This window comes from Alnus glutinosa, chromosome 9, assembly GCF_958979055.1.
Source record: "Alnus glutinosa chromosome 9, dhAlnGlut1.1, whole genome shotgun sequence".
Classification (NCBI taxonomy): domain Eukaryota; kingdom Viridiplantae; phylum Streptophyta; class Magnoliopsida; order Fagales; family Betulaceae; genus Alnus; species Alnus glutinosa.
This window is the reverse complement of record NC_084894.1, coordinates 530,683-548,405: the sequence shown is the minus strand read 5'-3', so window position 1 is coordinate 548,405 and position 17,723 is coordinate 530,683. Positions and strand designations below refer to the sequence as shown.

General features: G+C 35.9%; 1 protein-coding gene across 1 annotated transcript; it reads right to left on the bottom strand.

The window, feature by feature from the left end:
* Positions 1 to 4,347: 4,347 nt before the first annotated feature.
* LOC133878497 (pheophytinase, chloroplastic) lies at positions 4,348 to 14,297 on the bottom strand. Its single transcript, XM_062317054.1, has 8 exons — positions 13,788 to 14,297; positions 11,955 to 12,047; positions 8,983 to 9,191; positions 7,532 to 7,676; positions 7,373 to 7,445; positions 5,631 to 5,777; positions 5,286 to 5,411; positions 4,348 to 4,754 (listed from the first exon to the last, which is right to left on the bottom strand). Exons 1-8 carry the CDS (start codon positions 14,060 to 14,062, stop codon positions 4,665 to 4,667), a joined length of 1,158 nt encoding a protein of 385 aa, XP_062173038.1. The 5' UTR covers positions 14,063 to 14,297; the 3' UTR covers positions 4,348 to 4,664.
* Between the last annotated feature and the right edge of the window lie 3,426 nt (positions 14,298 to 17,723).

The following is a 17,723-nucleotide window of genomic DNA, read 5'->3' as shown; positions in this document are numbered from 1 at the left end:
ACAACACCTTTACAATCCAATTCCGGGTATAGCAGCAACAACTGTCTTTAATTGACAATTAGCTTTTTATTATAAGCCAGACAATGAACTTATGCTTAGGAATGACTTTGGACTACCACACCAGTTTCCACCAAGCAACAATAGGGAGGATATATAGCTCCTCTTATAGCACTAAACCCATATGGCAGGGCATTGATGTGTCCCTCAAGGGAGATAGACCAGGTAGCACGATCTTCTAGCTAGACCTAAATGACATTGATCTGAGAGCTTATATTTAATTTCCACCACTACATCTGATCTTGTAGCCGGGCCACCTCCAAACACCAGAAGATAGTATATATACACTAGATAGATTAACATAAACTACTCTTAACACCATGCTTTTTAAACAGAGAGGTTCATTGGGGTGCTAATTATCATGACACAAATAGATTGATTCCCCAGTGTCTTTATAAAATTTAAGAAAGGGGTCTTGCAAGTTCTCTGATTTCCAGAATTTTCCTCCAACCTCAAAAGCATTCACTAGGGTTATTGACAAAGTAGATAATTTTTCCTCTTAACAAGTCCTTCCTCTGCAAACAAGGACCAAATGTGCCTCATAACAGAGGTATTTTTCCAATTTAGCAGCCTTCTAAAATCAAGAACCCCTTCATTCTTTGGGAGACAACCTGCAGTCTAGCTAACTTTTGCATCACTTGCCTTCTCATCTGAGCTAGACCACTATATATAAGTACTGAATTTTCGCTCAAGTTGTTTGATGATTTTCTTGAGTAGAATAAAAATAGATAACCAGTATATATACTTGAATCTCATATAGCCTAGATTGAGTCAACTGCATTGTGCCTATAAAGCAAAACCCTTTCGCACTCCAAGCGTTGATCCTAGCAGAGATTTTATCTAATAAATGTGACGTTCTACATCGCCTGAGAATAGGGATGTGCTTATATATATATATATTGACACCCTTCTTGATACAACTTGTTTTAAGGCTGTGATGGCCGTGAACCTATCAGAACTCCCCAATTAAACATGCTTCTGCGAAAGCAGTACCAGGATGGGTGACCTTCTGGGAAGTCTAATTCGGGGGAGCTAAAAGCAGACAATATTGTGTCATTTAAGTGGATCGTTATAAATGGTATCAGAGTAATTGCTCAGTTTGAGATGGGGGGAACATGCACAAGACTATGGGGTCACCGGCGGGCACTCGTTGGGACGCCAAGAATGGGAGAATCCCATGAGGGTCACCAGCAGGGACGCTAGGTCCCAAGAGGGGGTGATTAATGTGACGTCCCACATCGCTTGGGAATTGAGATGTACTTATATGTATATTTGCACCATTCTTAACATAACGCGTTTTAAAGCCGTGATGGCCGATTGGCCGTGAACCTATTAGAACTCTGCAGTTAAGCGTGTTTCTGCAATAGCAGTACCAGGATGGGTGACCTCAAGTCTGATTCAAGAGAACCAAAAGCGGACAATATTGTGTTGTTTGGGGCAAATTGTTACAATAAAGTCTTACAACTATTTTTCAGAAAAATTGCTAGAAATAAGGATGCCAAGATAGTTGATATAAAAGCTTTCTTTCTTTAAACCATATAACTGAGAGGAATTAGTTTCTGTTCGCCACACTTTCTCTCTAAAGAAGGCTTCATTCTTAAGACAGATCAGTGAACTCGTTTAAAACATGCCTGATGGTCAGGATTAGACAAAGTCTTAAAGTCATCCGCAAGCTAATTAAGATGAGATATAGGAGGGCAGACATATCTTTGATGGTGAAATTCTGTCGGGTTGCTTGATGCATGAACGTGACCTAATTCCCATTACAAACAAATAAGGTGATAACAGGTCCTTTGCCTTAATCCCTTCACAGGAGAAAAATACCCCACTTACCTTCCATTTAAAGCAATATAAAACTTAGGGGTTCTAACACAAGTTTTCACCTCCATTTCTGTCTGGTTGGTGCTATTAATTAATTAAGCTTCTAGCCTTAGAAATATTCTCTTTTCAAAACAAAAACATTAACAAACAACCTAAAACAAAAAAACACTCAAAATTGTTTTCACATTTAAGTCATATCAGAACACTTTTTTCAAACAAAAAACACCCTTAAAAAACATTAACAAACAGTGCCATACTTATATATATTGTATTGCAGCAAGAGATTGGCCTGAAGTCTTCCATAAAAGAAAGACTAGGAATCTTTTGGACTTGTGATGATAGTGGTATTAAAGCTCCCTAATTAACTTGCCATTCTAAAAGAAAGACGTACATCACTGCTTCAATCACTTCTTGGCCAACAATACTCTTAAGTCATAAGCTTTCTTAAAGAAATAATTAAAAGGAGTATACCCATCTGGTCGTTGATTTTATATAGTCATGCTTTACTTGTATCTGCGTCACATAGTTCTTTACGGTCCTTCTTTTTCATCATATATATATATAACTCGGCTTTTTTAGGGATGATGACCTAAGGGGATCATAACCCTCCCCATGCACATAAACCCTCTAGGCTCTACCATTAAAAAAATGTAGAATCTCAGCTTGCTTTATACAGTTTCCTCGAAAGTTACTTACTCAATATATTTGATCGTTAATGCTTTCCAATTATTGTTAGGCAAATTGGGTTACGGTTAATTTATGCAGTAATATTTTTATACCCATATTTCGATATAACCTGAACCCGACATATTACATAAGGTTGGACAATTTTTGACACGACCACCCGCAAACCCAACATGAAATTAACATGTTATGATTAAGGGGTCTGACCCATTTAATTAAATGCGGATCAAATTAGTGTTGACCTATATAGTCTTATATCCATGCCTCAACACGATTCAAATCCAATACACGAACACGAATTGTTAACCCTACTCTCTGTGTTGTTCTTGGACTCAATATCTAGACATCTTGCACTATTTTTTCCTTCAATTTGTGAGTAGTATTGGGCATTATGATCATGTACACTCAGTTGATCGTACTAGAGATAAACCCAAACCCATGTTGAGGTTAACAAAATCTCTCTATTTAGCCTTCTTCTTTTTTTCTTTTTTGTTTTTTTGTTTTTTGGGTATTGGTACACTTGTAAATGATGCTTATTTCATCATCCATGATGTAATTATGATAGGCATGGCCATGGTATAAAATTGGGGTTTCAAGCGTGCGTTAAAAGTGATGATGATGTGGGAGCCACGGTGAGCCCACTACCGATTGATTCAAAAGATCCCATGCTTAATTATGTTGCTTCAGTAATCATGTCGATTGCTATTGGTGAGATCCACATTTACAAGTAGGAAGCAGAAAGACACCAAAAGATAATCAGATCAACCATTCTTTTGGTATCTGTTTATGCAAAGTGTACGTGACCAATATGCTTTTCAAAGCTTCTTTCTCACATGAATTGTTGGTGGCTCAACATGGATTTCTGGAAAAACCCATTACTCGGAAAAGAATCTGAAGACAGTAGAAACAAAAAAAAAAACTACTAGCCCTTTTTTGATTTTTTTTCTGCCATTTTCAATGGTAGATTGGTCCATGATTTTGACTGTGAAAGATACTATATTTTGAAGATTTATGTAATCGATCAAGATATTTTCAAGGAATCTTGAAATTTTCCTGCTTCCAATTTTTGAAAACGCCCTTACAGACATGTTTAAACTTTTTTTTGCATGCGTTCACAATGTGTGCAACCGCTGTCACAAAACTCTCCTATATATGCAAATATGTAATGGCAACAAATATGACTAGCGAACCCGATATAAAATTAACGGCTTAGATTTGAGGGGTTTAGTCTATTTAATTAAATGGGTCGCATTATATCCATACCTCGACACGACAAGATCTAAACTCAACGTTCAAACACAAATTGTCATCCCTATTCAAAAGGCACCGCAAGCTTCTTGCTTGCCGGGAAAGAGGTCTTTCATTTCACTGCTTCATAGTTCATTATCACATACTCAAGTCCTTGAGCATATGGTAGCTTTTCCTTCATTCAATTAAAAAAAAAAAAAAAAAAGTCCTTGAGCATACAAACTACATCCATTTTGTTCATATGTTCACCAACATATTCATAACTGTGTAGAGTAGACATCCTTCAAATAGGACTGTAGAGTTGCTTTTAATCAATTAATTATAGAATTGATTCACGTGAAATTGACAAAGTTCAAGTTGCAACACTTAAGCTAAATTTGACAAGACTTCAATAATTGAAGGGTCCCTCCACCATAAGCTTTTTTTAATCACAAGAAGGTGCACCTAGAAAGCACTGTCTTTTATCCTTCTATACAGGGATGACTATAAACCAACCAATGAATTTGGTGCACGAGACTTTAACAAGCAAAAAATTGCTTAGCCAAAACTTCATATATTATATATTAACAGAAAAGAAGATAGTCTTACAAAATGTAATTACAAAATTTGAAGATTTAAAATAGGAGTGGTCCAAGTCTAAGGATTCTAAAGACATGGTAGTCGGGTTGGCTGAAAGGCCACATTTTTCAAGCATACTCCCCCACAAAAAGAAGTGCTTAACCCCACGCTTGAACATATATTGTTTAAAAGGGAACGTGGAATTTGATTAGCAGTGCCTTGAGAAAGGATAACTTGATAAGCCAGAAACACCTTGAACGCACTAAGAAACAGCAACAAACTGAGATGCCACTGGATCAGATAGTTGTGGAGACACTAGCAGACGGTGTAGCATGGCGTGCCACAAATGACTCGACAAGTGGATTCACAAGATGTGGTGCTTCGTCCTTCATTCCAGACAACAAATCATTAAAGTAAAAAAGTTATTATTAACAAAAACATTACAAGGTTCATATACAAATCTGAATCATGAGCGACTATATTTAAGTAGGGGCAGAGAAAAGGGCATTTGTTTCCACAATTGGTTTATAAAGGATTTTTTGCATTGATGGAACACCAGAAACCAGCGATTTAGAGTCAAAATAGTGGCAGGTGCATAGATAGTTCTGTTAAGAAGCCTAACAGCCCCTACACCTCAAAACCTTTGGATTCATATCAATTTTATTGTCCGTCTCCTACTAGACTCAATATGCCGCCGCACTAGTTCGAACGGTAGTACAGGAGAGCCAATTGGTCAGATGATGACTACTCCTAAAAATGGGTTCTATGTTCATAAACACCATGAAATTAAGACCTCCACATGTGCCCGCTTGTATGTGTGGGTCAGCGGGGGTTTGTGTGTGTGTGTGTGTGTGTGTGTGTGTGAGAGAGAGAGAGAGAGAGAGAGAGAGAGAGAGAGAGAGAGAGAGAGAGAGAACCTGGGGGCAGTGCCCAACATTGGGGAGGACAATAAAGTCTTCTACAGAATCAAAATTCCCATAGTTTCTTCCAAGCTCAATGGGTTCCCATGGATCCTTGTCACCCCATGCTACTAAAACAGGACACTGTAAAAAGAAAAAGAAAAATTTAAAATTTAAAAAAGAGGGTCATTTTCCAGTGCTCATCCAAGTTAGATGGGTCCTGGGAGGATGGCTTGGATACAAGTCCTACAATTAAGCATATTTCTTTTGGGCATGAAGTGGCTGCTCTCAAGATTCGAAACCACAACTTGGAACTAGTCGGATAAGTGGTTAAGATATAATAATTCAGTTCAACAATCTGACCTTTATTTGAGGCAGAAGTTCCTCAGGAAGAGGGCCACCTGAGTAGCAAATAAACTCCAGAAACACATCTGCAGCACCAGGTTCCAGTCCTGGATTAAGTATCTTCTGAACTAGTTCCTCTGTCACTTGGGAAGTATCATGGTAACACTGAAATGCAATTCATCAGAAGCAATCACAACCAACAAGGGCATGGCTTGATTCATTATTTTCATTTAAACATGCTAGTTAGAATAGGTCTTGGACAAGATTACATTCCCCAGCGTGTACAGATCCACCGCTGTTTCTACCATCAATCGTCAGTCTATTTTCACTTGTAAATCTTTTCTGTCTCTAGAATATCTCTTTTGACTTGAAACACCACAGCATCTCCTGAATCTCAACTCCAAAAGTGAAATCTCATACAATTTACACAATTTGAGGTTCAGTTTTCAAGGAAGCCTTTTTTTAAGCAAAAAATACGCAGCATGGTAACTCAAAGACAACATACTCAAGCATGTCCCACTTATAGCATGCGTTGTCTTTTCCCATAGATACACTTGGCACATCCATTTATATGCATAGACAAACTTGCCAACTTGTCAAATACTTGCTACACTTTTCCACCTATATGCATAAAATCATTTTACTTGTGAAAAGTCAAGAGCTGTAAACTTCCTGACTTTTTTTAGCAAGGAATCAATGATGAAGCCATAATACTGGAGTGAAGGGAGCATGTATGTCAATCAGATGACTGCAGATTGAGGAATCAAACCCGACAGGTTGTCAAATTAAATCCAAGCTTAAAATGTAAGGACCTGAGATTAGGTTCAGCGTCAACAATGTTTCAAAGTCTAAATTCAGATTGATCTATAATCTAAAAGCCTGATCATTACAGGCCTACATCTCTTCATTGTTCCAAGGGAAACTTATGGTAACAACAAAGTATACCTCGAACTCAACTTGTCCAATGGATTGTCGATTATGTTCCTAGTTTCACTATTTCTATGCTACTATTCCGGCCATTTCAAAACTTGTCTATAGATGATAACTATAGAAGACAAATTATGGTTGAGACAAAATGAGTACCAGCCATGGATTGTCGATTATGTTCCCAGTTTCACTATTTCTATGCTACTATTCCATTTCAAAACAAGTTGATAGATAGTTATAGATGACAAATTACTGTGGGAGACAAAATCTAGAGGTGAAGGAAAAGTGGAAGCAAAAATAAGGCCTCATTTGACAGAGCTTTTTGGAGAAGTTTTTTGCTTTTTAACAAAGAAGCAGAAGCATTAACAAATAATTCCAAAAACAAAACACTACAAACTACTTTCATATTTATGTCACATCATAACACTTTTTCAACTAAAAAGAAAAAAGCACCCTCAAAAAAGTTTTATCAAACCACCATCTGTAGACCCAATCACTTATCCCTCTATAGCCTATTTTTTTTAGATGAAACCATGAGAGGATACAAACAAACAAACAAACAAAGGAGAATAATATTCTGGCCTTCTGGAGGACTTGGAAGCCTTGCCAAATTTGGAAAACATTGACAATACTTGAAAACATTGCATAATCAGTGACATCTTGGAGTACGCAATGAAAATTTCAAGTAAAATTATGAACCGTAACGAAATTTTGGTGAACTTTGGTGTGTTGAACTACCATAAATTGGTTCTAGATAAAATTCAAATCAGCCCTTTATTTCATTAGCACTAATTCCTAAAATTAGAAGTATCATTTTTGATGTAGATGAGTACCTGGCAAAGAATACCCCTCACAGATTCTGGTGTGGCAACAGTTCTGTAGAAATATTTGCCCAAAGCAGTATTCCTGGCACAAAGATGTGACTATCACAAAGTCTACAGATATTAAAACTCTTATAGTTGATACAAAGAAACTATTGGTCAAATTTGTACCTCAGCAAACTCTGGAGTGATCTGATTAAAGGTTTTCCAAACCAAGGCTGCTTCTTAATATGAAGCATACGAAGAGATATATTCAAAAGGATAATGCCTTTGCAGATCTCTGGTGCCATAACTGCTGCCTGAAGACCAACAAGTCCTACATAAACACCAGAAGAAGAAATCTTTGAGGGTGTCATACGATCAACCTTAAAACTTTGAAGTTACAAACGGTGTGAGATCCAAGGCTTCATTAGTTTCCACAGAAAGGGCTTGAATGAGGTGACCAATATTTGATGGGAATATTCATGTCCCATTGTCATTGAAAACCAGCATGACAGAAAATGGTGCAAGGATTACAGGGAAAGTATATTTTACAGCAGTATCTTCCCATCACAAATTATAAAAATATAAATATTAATATTAAAAAATATAAAAAAAAAATATATAAAAAAATAAAAAAATAAAAAAAAAAAGAGTAAAAAGACGAAAACCTAATCACATCCTCCAAAAGCCAAGACAATGGTTCTTCTGGTCGCCTGATATATGTATAAAACATAATAGTGTAGAAATACAATTCCAAGCAACAATTATGAATGAAAGAAGAGAGGAAAGCACAATAATAAGCATGCATGGCACTTTATGGTTAGAAACTATAATATTATAAAGTTAAGCTCGTAAAACAAATGAACATGACAAGAAAGGAAAAGAAAAGATGCACTTATGGAATGCCACAAGAGATGAAACTCTAAGTAGTGTATGAGCAAAGTCTAGCCAGGACAGCCAAGATTGTTTAGCATTCATCTTATGATGCAAGCAATTTCCAATGGCATCAAAGGGGTAGCCTGCCAGCATATTTCACAATTAGCAATACAAAGAAGGATACAAGTTCCTTGTTTGAGACTTTGTAAGCGACTTTGGTTCCAAGTTTGCACATATCAACCGGAAAGTCAGAGATGATCTAGATATTTATGTGTGAAGAATAGGACATATATAGCAGAGCCACGCATAAGAGGGCTTATTTCACATATATATGTTATTTTACTTTGGACGGCGTGAACTTTGATTTGATCCAGGTATTCAATCCCACTACTGACCACTCTATTGACTTGTCTAAGTATGGGCGGAATAGCTCATTGTGGAGGGTGCATAACATTACTTTCAAACCCAAATAGAATCACTATAACGAAATAAAAACCAGCGAACCGTATTAGACTCAACTGAAATATGATTTTAGCTTAATAACTAGCACTTGTAAAATTAAACCAATGCTTGTGGTTCTTATATTTGAAGAAAATGTCATGAAATTTAAATTTAGTTCTATGATTGCATATTGCTCAAAAATGATTTGTAGACATGCTAAGAAATAAAAGGATTTACAAAAAATAAATAAATGCATAATGGTTAAGCTCAAGGCTTATAACCACGGCTTAATTCATAAGCAGAAGCATAAAAAAGGTGGTCACCTCCAATGGAATTGCAAATAAAGAATGCTTCATCCTTAACCACATCAATACAAAACTCATTTAGTTGGGTAGCCCATGTTTCAAATGTATAATAGCTGTCTCCAACTTGGCGAGGATTTGGTTTATCCGAGTATCCGTAACCAATAAGATCAATAGAATATACCCTGTGTGATTTTGCCAGAACTGGAATATTTTTCCGCCAGTGGTCACTGCAACCAGCCAGAATTGAGTCACGAGTACTAACAGTCACATTAAATATAGATTCAAAGAGATTGGATAACAAAAATTTTGAGCAATCAACATTTAATAGATTGAAACATGCATAAACCTTGAGAAGCTAAACATGCAGATATTTGAAGAATGGAAATTATAAGCAATACAATGACCAACACATCAGGTTCAAGCTTTTAGATTGCAACCAAAACCCTGCAGAAAGAATTGGGCCTGTTCTCAGTTCCTTGGACATGCAAATCAGTTTCAGCTGCTAGATATTTACTCTCTACTCTAATGACTGATCACATGATGCATAACTACTTATTTATAATTTTCTTGTTGATTTGGGCCACTCTGCAATATGCTTGTAAAAAAAATGTGTACAAATATTCATACATGGGCAATAGATTTCAATTCAAATTGACTTGGTCTTGTAAATCAAGGATTTTTCCATTATCTCTACACCTTTCTGAATTTGTTTATACTTTTCTTTTCCCCCGTGATTCATCTTTTAACCTAATTTTCCAGAAATAGAGATTGACACAATCTTAATGTAAAGAAGATTTTATAGCATTACCAAAAGCTTGAAATTTTTTTTAAAAAAAAAAAATGTAAATTTGTTTAATAAGTGACTTTAAATGACGATATTTGATATATTATCTCGGTTCTCAGACAGTAACTCTAATTTTCATTACTATATGAGACAATGGCTCAAAAACAAAAACCTTAAAAAAAAAAAATAATAATAATAATAATAATAAAAAAACAGAAACAAGGCCAGCCTCAAAGAATGATGCAAGCGCTTCATTAGTGCATAACACTTTCAGGGAACAAGCTATGGAGGATTCAGACTTTTGAGGAGTGCATTAAGATGATTTCCTCAAAGTGATCTAGAATGCATAAGTTTTCTATTCCTTTCAAAGCAGAAGGTACGAACATGTTCTTCTATATATTATGAGTTATGGGCATTAGTATGCATATTGCCGTAAGCGAGCTCGAGGGAAGGTTCACAGAGACATCATGTCATTCACAGGTTTAGACCTTTCAAAAATCATTACTTTGATTCCTTGCTTGAATATCTAACTGGTTCCACTAGTTGGTTTATTTTCTAATCATAATGATCAAGAATATAGTTCTGCATGAGTTAACTTGTGATGAACTGAACCCATATAACCTTTCAATCTTAAATACGTATCTTATCCTTGAATAATGGTATATTTACCACTTATGACCTCTTAAGTCTAACAATAATGTGACTTTGCATTGTCATTCTTGGTCTTACCACAAGTATAAAGATCAAGTTTAGTAATCTAGTTGGAGAAATATGTGAACGTCACTTTTTTTTTCCTTTGGTAAGTGGTCAATGTGACTATCTCCACAAATATATTGCAGAGTCTTCCTTAACAATACATCAGTGATTCTCCAACCATAATCCTAACACATTACCAAACATATGCATGGATCCAGAATGGTAACCAATTTTTATTCACAATTCCCTATACGGATATGTGCCAACCAATATTTATTGGTACTGCTAGGTACTAATCCAGATTTAAGGTCCATACCCATAACAAATAGAAGGCATTGTCTACAATAGGTAAAGTTCCATGCATACCACTGATATAAACTGTTATCTGTAACCCAAAACAAGCAGACGTGCTGTGCACACATGCAAAGAATATATAGTGATGCCCTCTCTTAAATGTGTCAATGAATAGTGAGTTTTACATCTCTGATAATTGGGTTTCTTTTGTAAATGGCCTTTGGACCAATGGCAGAATCCCTCTCATTGTGGGTGGAAGGACCAGGTTCGACTTCTGGTGATAAGCGTGGGAAGAGGGCTTATCCCGTGGGAATAAACTAAGAAGATTAGGCTTATACCCCCCCAAAAAAATTAGTTTCTTTTAAACTTGAATTCACTTTCTTAATTCTAAATAATGAATACTAATCACACTAGTTAATATTTAAATAACATAAAGAAATTACAAGGGAGAAGTATGATAGACCAACACTGTTGCACCAATCGTAATTCCTTGTCATTTTAGATGTAGCAACTTGAACATTTTATCCATTCTGCTCCTTTGTTTCAGAGCTGCTTAAAAAGCTCTAGTTTATACTAATTTGTTATGGTCTTTCGAACTAGTTGTGAACATCTCATGAAAATTTTGATTACTGCATAGCACGGTGTGAGTCTGTGACACCTAATACCAAGTGGGACCATCAGTATGTGATCAATCTGGATGATTTTAGCTACAATTATAAAACTCCTTTGTTTTGTGATTCTCATAGCCACCTATTTGATGATTGATCTTTTCTTTTGTGTTAAAAAAAAGGAAGATTATGGACCACTTAAATGTAGTTCAGTTTGCACTCGTAATTTTTACACAAATTTTCCCTGTGGTGCTGTTTTGACAGAAACAAGAGTAGACAGAGATTTTCAATGAGGATGAATCAATAGAAATGCAGTTTTACGATTAACTGATCCCCATCCATGGTTCAAACTTGAACAAGCTTCACAATATAATCCACTACCAGAGTAGTTGACACCAAAGGCGAACCATAAAACCATATACAACTATCTCATTTTAACTTTGCACGCATGCATGCATCAAAACTTTACTAATTAGTATGAAAGAAAGCATGCATGCAATTAGTACATTAATTTATAGGAAATATGAATGTACTTAATAATTTTTGCATTTAATACCTATAGCAATTAGGTGTCTGCTAATGAGAAGCAAAATATGATTGATGTAGACCTGTTTGCTCCAAAACCATGAATTAAAACTAATGCAGGGCCACTGTTCCCAGAAAACTGATAGCGAATAGAATAACCCCTCCAGTTCCACATACTGCAAGACAAAAAGATATTCCACTACAAATTAAGATAAACATAATAATTGACTCCCACATAGAAAAATAAAAATAACACAAAAAGGATACAGAATAAGGACCCCCATATTGTGGGTAGCAAATTACATGAAATAGGAGCAAAGCTTTTTCGCAAACAAGTTAATAAAGCAAGTTAGTCATCATCATTTCTAAATTTATGCTCTGCTCTGAGTAAAGATCGGCCATGGTTTTGATTTGTACATATACAGAAACTGCACCAATACCACATCTTTTTGCTATGGCTTTCCTATTTTTCTATCATCAAAATTTAATTTATTTATACTTTGACAAAACTATATATCCTGTTAAGGGCACAATATAAATCCAAAAGAAGCAGAAAATGGAAAATTTTGAACTGGACAACAGAAACTCTACAGTAATTTCTATGGAGTCTAATACTTCATGGGGAAGGGTAAACACAAGGAGGCCCTCACAAAGCATACTAGATCTCCACATTATTTTGATATAGGCGTCAGTATGTTGACTGTAGAGTGATCAACCACAAAATTTTGAAATAGGAAACAACCCAAAACCCTTCACTGTTAGAACCACCTAAATTTTGAACTTAGGTTCATTTCCAGCCCCAAGATTATCACTCTTTATCAAAGAGAAATCTTCCACCAACTAGAATGGACAAGACTATCAACAGACATAATTCTTTCTATGCAGGAGGCACAAACCTAAAGGCAACCAAGTGGTTGGGTCATCTTCAGTACATCCAATACTAAAAGGACAATTTTTGTGGCCCATTGATAATGAAGAAGCCAAGATATATTGTATTACTACTCGATGTTGAGGTCAGATCAAACAATCCAGAATAATAATTCTTTTGCAGTCATAGGATGCAAAAAAACCATGTAGTTGTTCAACAGCATCTTGTTCTCATTACGTAAGTTGGTATTCAGAGCCAAAATTCTTTAAATACCTAATTGATACATAGTTTACAATATGAAGAACAGAAACTTTCCAATCTAGGACTCATTCACAGAAAAATGGTTTTCTCAAGAATGAAACAACATATACAGAGGGAAAAAAAGTCGTATCAACAAGACACAATTATCAGCCTATGACGATTTTATCAAAAAGAAATCTAAACAGAGATTTGAACTTTAAAATGAGCCTAGCTTCTGTGCAAATTTCCAAACACATGCTTCCTCATACACGGATGAGGTCGTGCCATCCCATGTTGGAATCTTTTTATACTCTGTTAAAATATTGATTAAGTAATTCTTCCTATAAGCTTAAGCTTTTGGAACAAGTGGTGATTTAACATGGTATAGAGCTAAAGGTTCTAAATTCGAACTTTAACTCCGTCATTTACCTCTCATTTCAATTAAATATTCTACATGTCTGGTCTCACCTATTAAAATGAAGTTTGAGCCCACACATTAGAGGGATTGTTAAAGTATTGATTAAGTGATTAAATTTACATCCTCCTATTAGCTTAAGCTTTGGGGATAAGTGGTGATTTAACATACTCCCACGTGTATACTCAACAACATTTGAACTTAATTTTCTATAGTTGAACACAATACACATATGCAAATGTCCAATTCATAAAAACAAGTTGATAAATTGATTTTTTTTAAACCCAACAAACATAATACTTTTATAACTTCATTTCCATTAATTTCTTGGAAACCAAACAGAATCTAACAATCCAAGCTTGTTTCAAAAGAACAGAGATTGAAACCCATTACCGGCTTTGAACTTCAATCTTGGGGTCATTACTCCATGCCTTTTCCTGACTAGAAAGACCAATCTCTTCAACCTGATCGTTGGAACGAGAAAGTACAACAAACCCATTTGTACTAATTCGATGAAACTTCGAAAATCGGCCAAGAATTGGATATTCTTGAAGACGGGTTCTGCAAAAAATGGTTGATGACGCTATAATCTTCTTGCTTCTTTGAGAGGACAGGACTGGAAAATCTGGCTTTGATAGGGGCAGTATAGAGGAAGTAGTGCTTGCCATAGCTCTGAATCTCTGATAACAGAAACACAGAATCCTCGGAGCGTACGTGAATTGTGTACGAGAGAGCTCGCATGTATGGTCCTTCAATCGGTAGTTAGAGGTTAGGGGAACCAGGCACTGGTTTCATGTTCGGTATTGGTCCACGTAGCCAACATACAGTTGTCCTATGTGGCATGGCTCCCACTTTTATCCACGTCTGACGTCTGGCTCTGGCTCTGGCTCTTGAAGTTGTTTATGTTTGGCATTGCTACACGTAGCCAACATACACTTCTCTTATTACTTGGAATTGCAAGGGGGCTGCAATTTTTAAGATCTAGCATGGACGGTCTGATTTTGTCACATAAACTTCAAAAAAAAAAAAGAAAAAAAAAAAAAAGTAAATGGATGGCTGAACCAACCCTCGAGAAGGCCAACCACTGTTTCACCCTTAAAAGGACGGCAACCTTAAAGGGATAGCTGGGTGGTCTGACCACCCTTTTACTTACTTTGTAGCTTTAATTTCTAATATCTAACTCTTGTTATATGAGAGTAGTCGCACAATCATCCATTGCCTTGAGAAAGGGGTGGCCACACAACCATTTCTTGTCACGACTTGTCACGATAGAAGGAAATGCCCATTTGGGCTTTGATAGCTCTGCCTACATTTGCATCTGCGTCTGCATATGGAGCCCACCAAAAAAAAAAAATCGATTGTGGTGAAAGATAACGGATGGATGTTGATCCTAATGTGGGGAAAGCATATGCAACTGCTAGAATCATCTAAAATGTTGTACTTTCTGACAGTTTCTGTTATCCGAAAGCAAGGCAATTGTGAAGGCAAGGCTTGTCCGGCAACTATTGGGCACAACCACCCCAAGTAATGCTAGAAGTCTATTTTATGTCACTTTCATGTCTCTCCAAAAATGATGTACCTCTTAAAATTATCATTGAGTTTGTGATTAATCACTATTAAATGTAATCATCACCGGTAGCAAGGAAAGCATCTAATTCTTAAATTAGTAGAATATCCTTAAAATAGAGAGTGAATAATGAGAAAATGTTATTAGACTTAATAAAGAGATAGGGTACCTAATCTTTTCATGAGTTTCACCTTTCTTATGTCCGACTTATTTTGAGGTGGTTTCCAATAAAAATTGTCAGATTTTTAGTCACGCAGTATACTCCTAGACTTTTATGGGCCCTCTATATGGAGTAGACCTATTCGTGGGGTGGTCATTTTACTAATTAGGCCCAAGGTTTGAACCCTAGGCTAATTTATGGTATTATCATTTTGTAAGAATCATATTCTATTACATATTCTTGTAATCTATTTAAAAACATTGAACTTGAATTTTCTTTTAAAAAAAAAAAAAAAAAAACAGAAAAGAAGAAGAAGAAGGAAACGTATTATTGCCAAATTATTATTGTTGTTTACATGGAGGCCTAGGATTCTTAAAATACCCTATCACGAAGGTTTTAGGGTTCCTCAAATGTTTATTATACTTTCAATTACGCATTACTATCTTATAAATCTCTTATTACTTTTCTTTTTTTTCATATGATTTCTCTTTCATTATCCACAGTACGTCAATCATACTTTTAAGAGTAATGTTTGCTACACAACAAATGTACACAGTTCATACAACAAAGCTAACGTGAATTTTTATTTTTATTTTTTCATTTTATTGTAAAGTAATGGCTTTTATTGTAAATTAATGTTTGTTGCACAACAAATTTTTACGTCAGCTTTGTTGTACAAAGTGTGTATATTTATTATGCAGCAAACATTATTCTACTTTTAGTCACACGAACAAGTAACATAATCTTCTGCAAATTATTGCATGCTCATTACAAGTTTTTCAGCAATAATTAACAAGTTTTATTTGGATCATACGTTATAAGTATTATATTTGAAATGAAAATTAAATGAACATATATATATATATATCCCACGATAATGGAATGGGAAGAAAGTCATTACAAGTAGACATCATCTGACTACTTTCTTCAACCCCATGACAAGAAGTCAAGAACCCTCCAACACCCAAGCCAATAATGTTTGCTTCCTGAACTAAAATTATAGCTATTTTCAGGTTTTTTTAAAAAAAATTAATAAAAGATGAATTGAAATTAGGGCCAAGTAAATACAGACTTTTTGAGTTTCAGTAAATCATGTTGTAACAAAATTTCTGGTTTTATTTAGGTTGGCCTGCAGTTGTTGGGACTTTTGGGGGTAGCTTCCCATCATATCATAGAAAATTAGCATCTGTCTTATCAAAAACTTGGGCCCGGAATGTACATTCAACCATTCTTACCCTATGAGACAATTTTGCTATGCCCACTAATTAATTAAGATTATTCAAGTCAAGATTGTTGCTAGGGCACCCGAGACGTATAATCAATTTTATTATGTTTTCCAACAATCAACTACATAGTTATAATTGTCTCTTCCACGTCAGTATCTCAATGCATCCGTCTCTTCCGTTGCTACCTCTGCACTCACACCGACGACGCCAACCACTTCATCTCCTCTTCCTCCTCCTCTAGTAAAAAAGTGACTCACACGGCTACTTATACAAAAACCCACAACCGTAGGTCTCTATAGAAAGAGACCTAAAGCATTCTGTGGAGACATACCTATGATCAACCATTAGGGGGTGGTTGGTGCATCTCAGCGGGTGACACAACTGACATGAATGCCATGTGAATTATCACATCGGCCATCGGACTGATGTGATAAATTCACGCGAACTGACACGTCAATTTATAAAAATACTAAATAATAATGATGCATTTGTTGAATTACTCACAAGTTTTTATTTTTGAAGGGTATTATATACTCAGCGCATCAGGATCCTCTCTAGTTGATTTTTAATCGGGGAAAAGCCGGTCTTTATACATAGGAGTATTTTTGTAATTTTACACAATATAAAATTATAAAAATACCCTTATACATAAAGAAACGATTCCTCTCCCATCCCTCTCGACCGGAGAGAATCCAAGTAGATCCTAAGCATAAGAATGGTAGGTTATATTCTTGAAAGTACTGTGATTGGTACGTACTTTGACTTTTGGGACACCTGGGCTCCCTTGCTTTGCTATTGCCAATTGTGCCCCTGCTCTATCTATGTGGGATATGCGGTCCAGACGGGCTTGTTTGGAACTAATATTGTTTTTGTTTTCATTTTCCGTATAATTTTATATGTAAATTTAGGATTCAGTTGTGTGAAAAAGTAGTTGTGTCTCTATTTTTAAAATGTGTACAAATTTTCAAATAGCTTGAGCTATATATGTATTTTATGCAGAGTACAAAAGCCATATGATCTTTGTCACTACCTGTGACAAACTGATCACATGGATTTTGCAGTTGTTTTCATTGTTTTTGTAGCCTTTTTACTAACACACTGAACTTTCAAAGTAGCAGATCGATCGATCTACCATCGAGCTGATAGGCAGTTGGACAAGGGAAACTTTTTGACAGTGGAAGAGAAAGGTTGGTCTGTCTAACAAATTCTGACCCTTTTTTGGTTAGAACGTTTGGTTGGTCCTCCCCTGCCTCCTACACTCTCAGCCTCTGATCCCTCACATACACAACACAGAATCTACCAGTCAATCCATACAAAATCTCATAACCCCTGTTTCATCTCCTCATCATTGGGCGGTACACATTTTGATCAGCCAA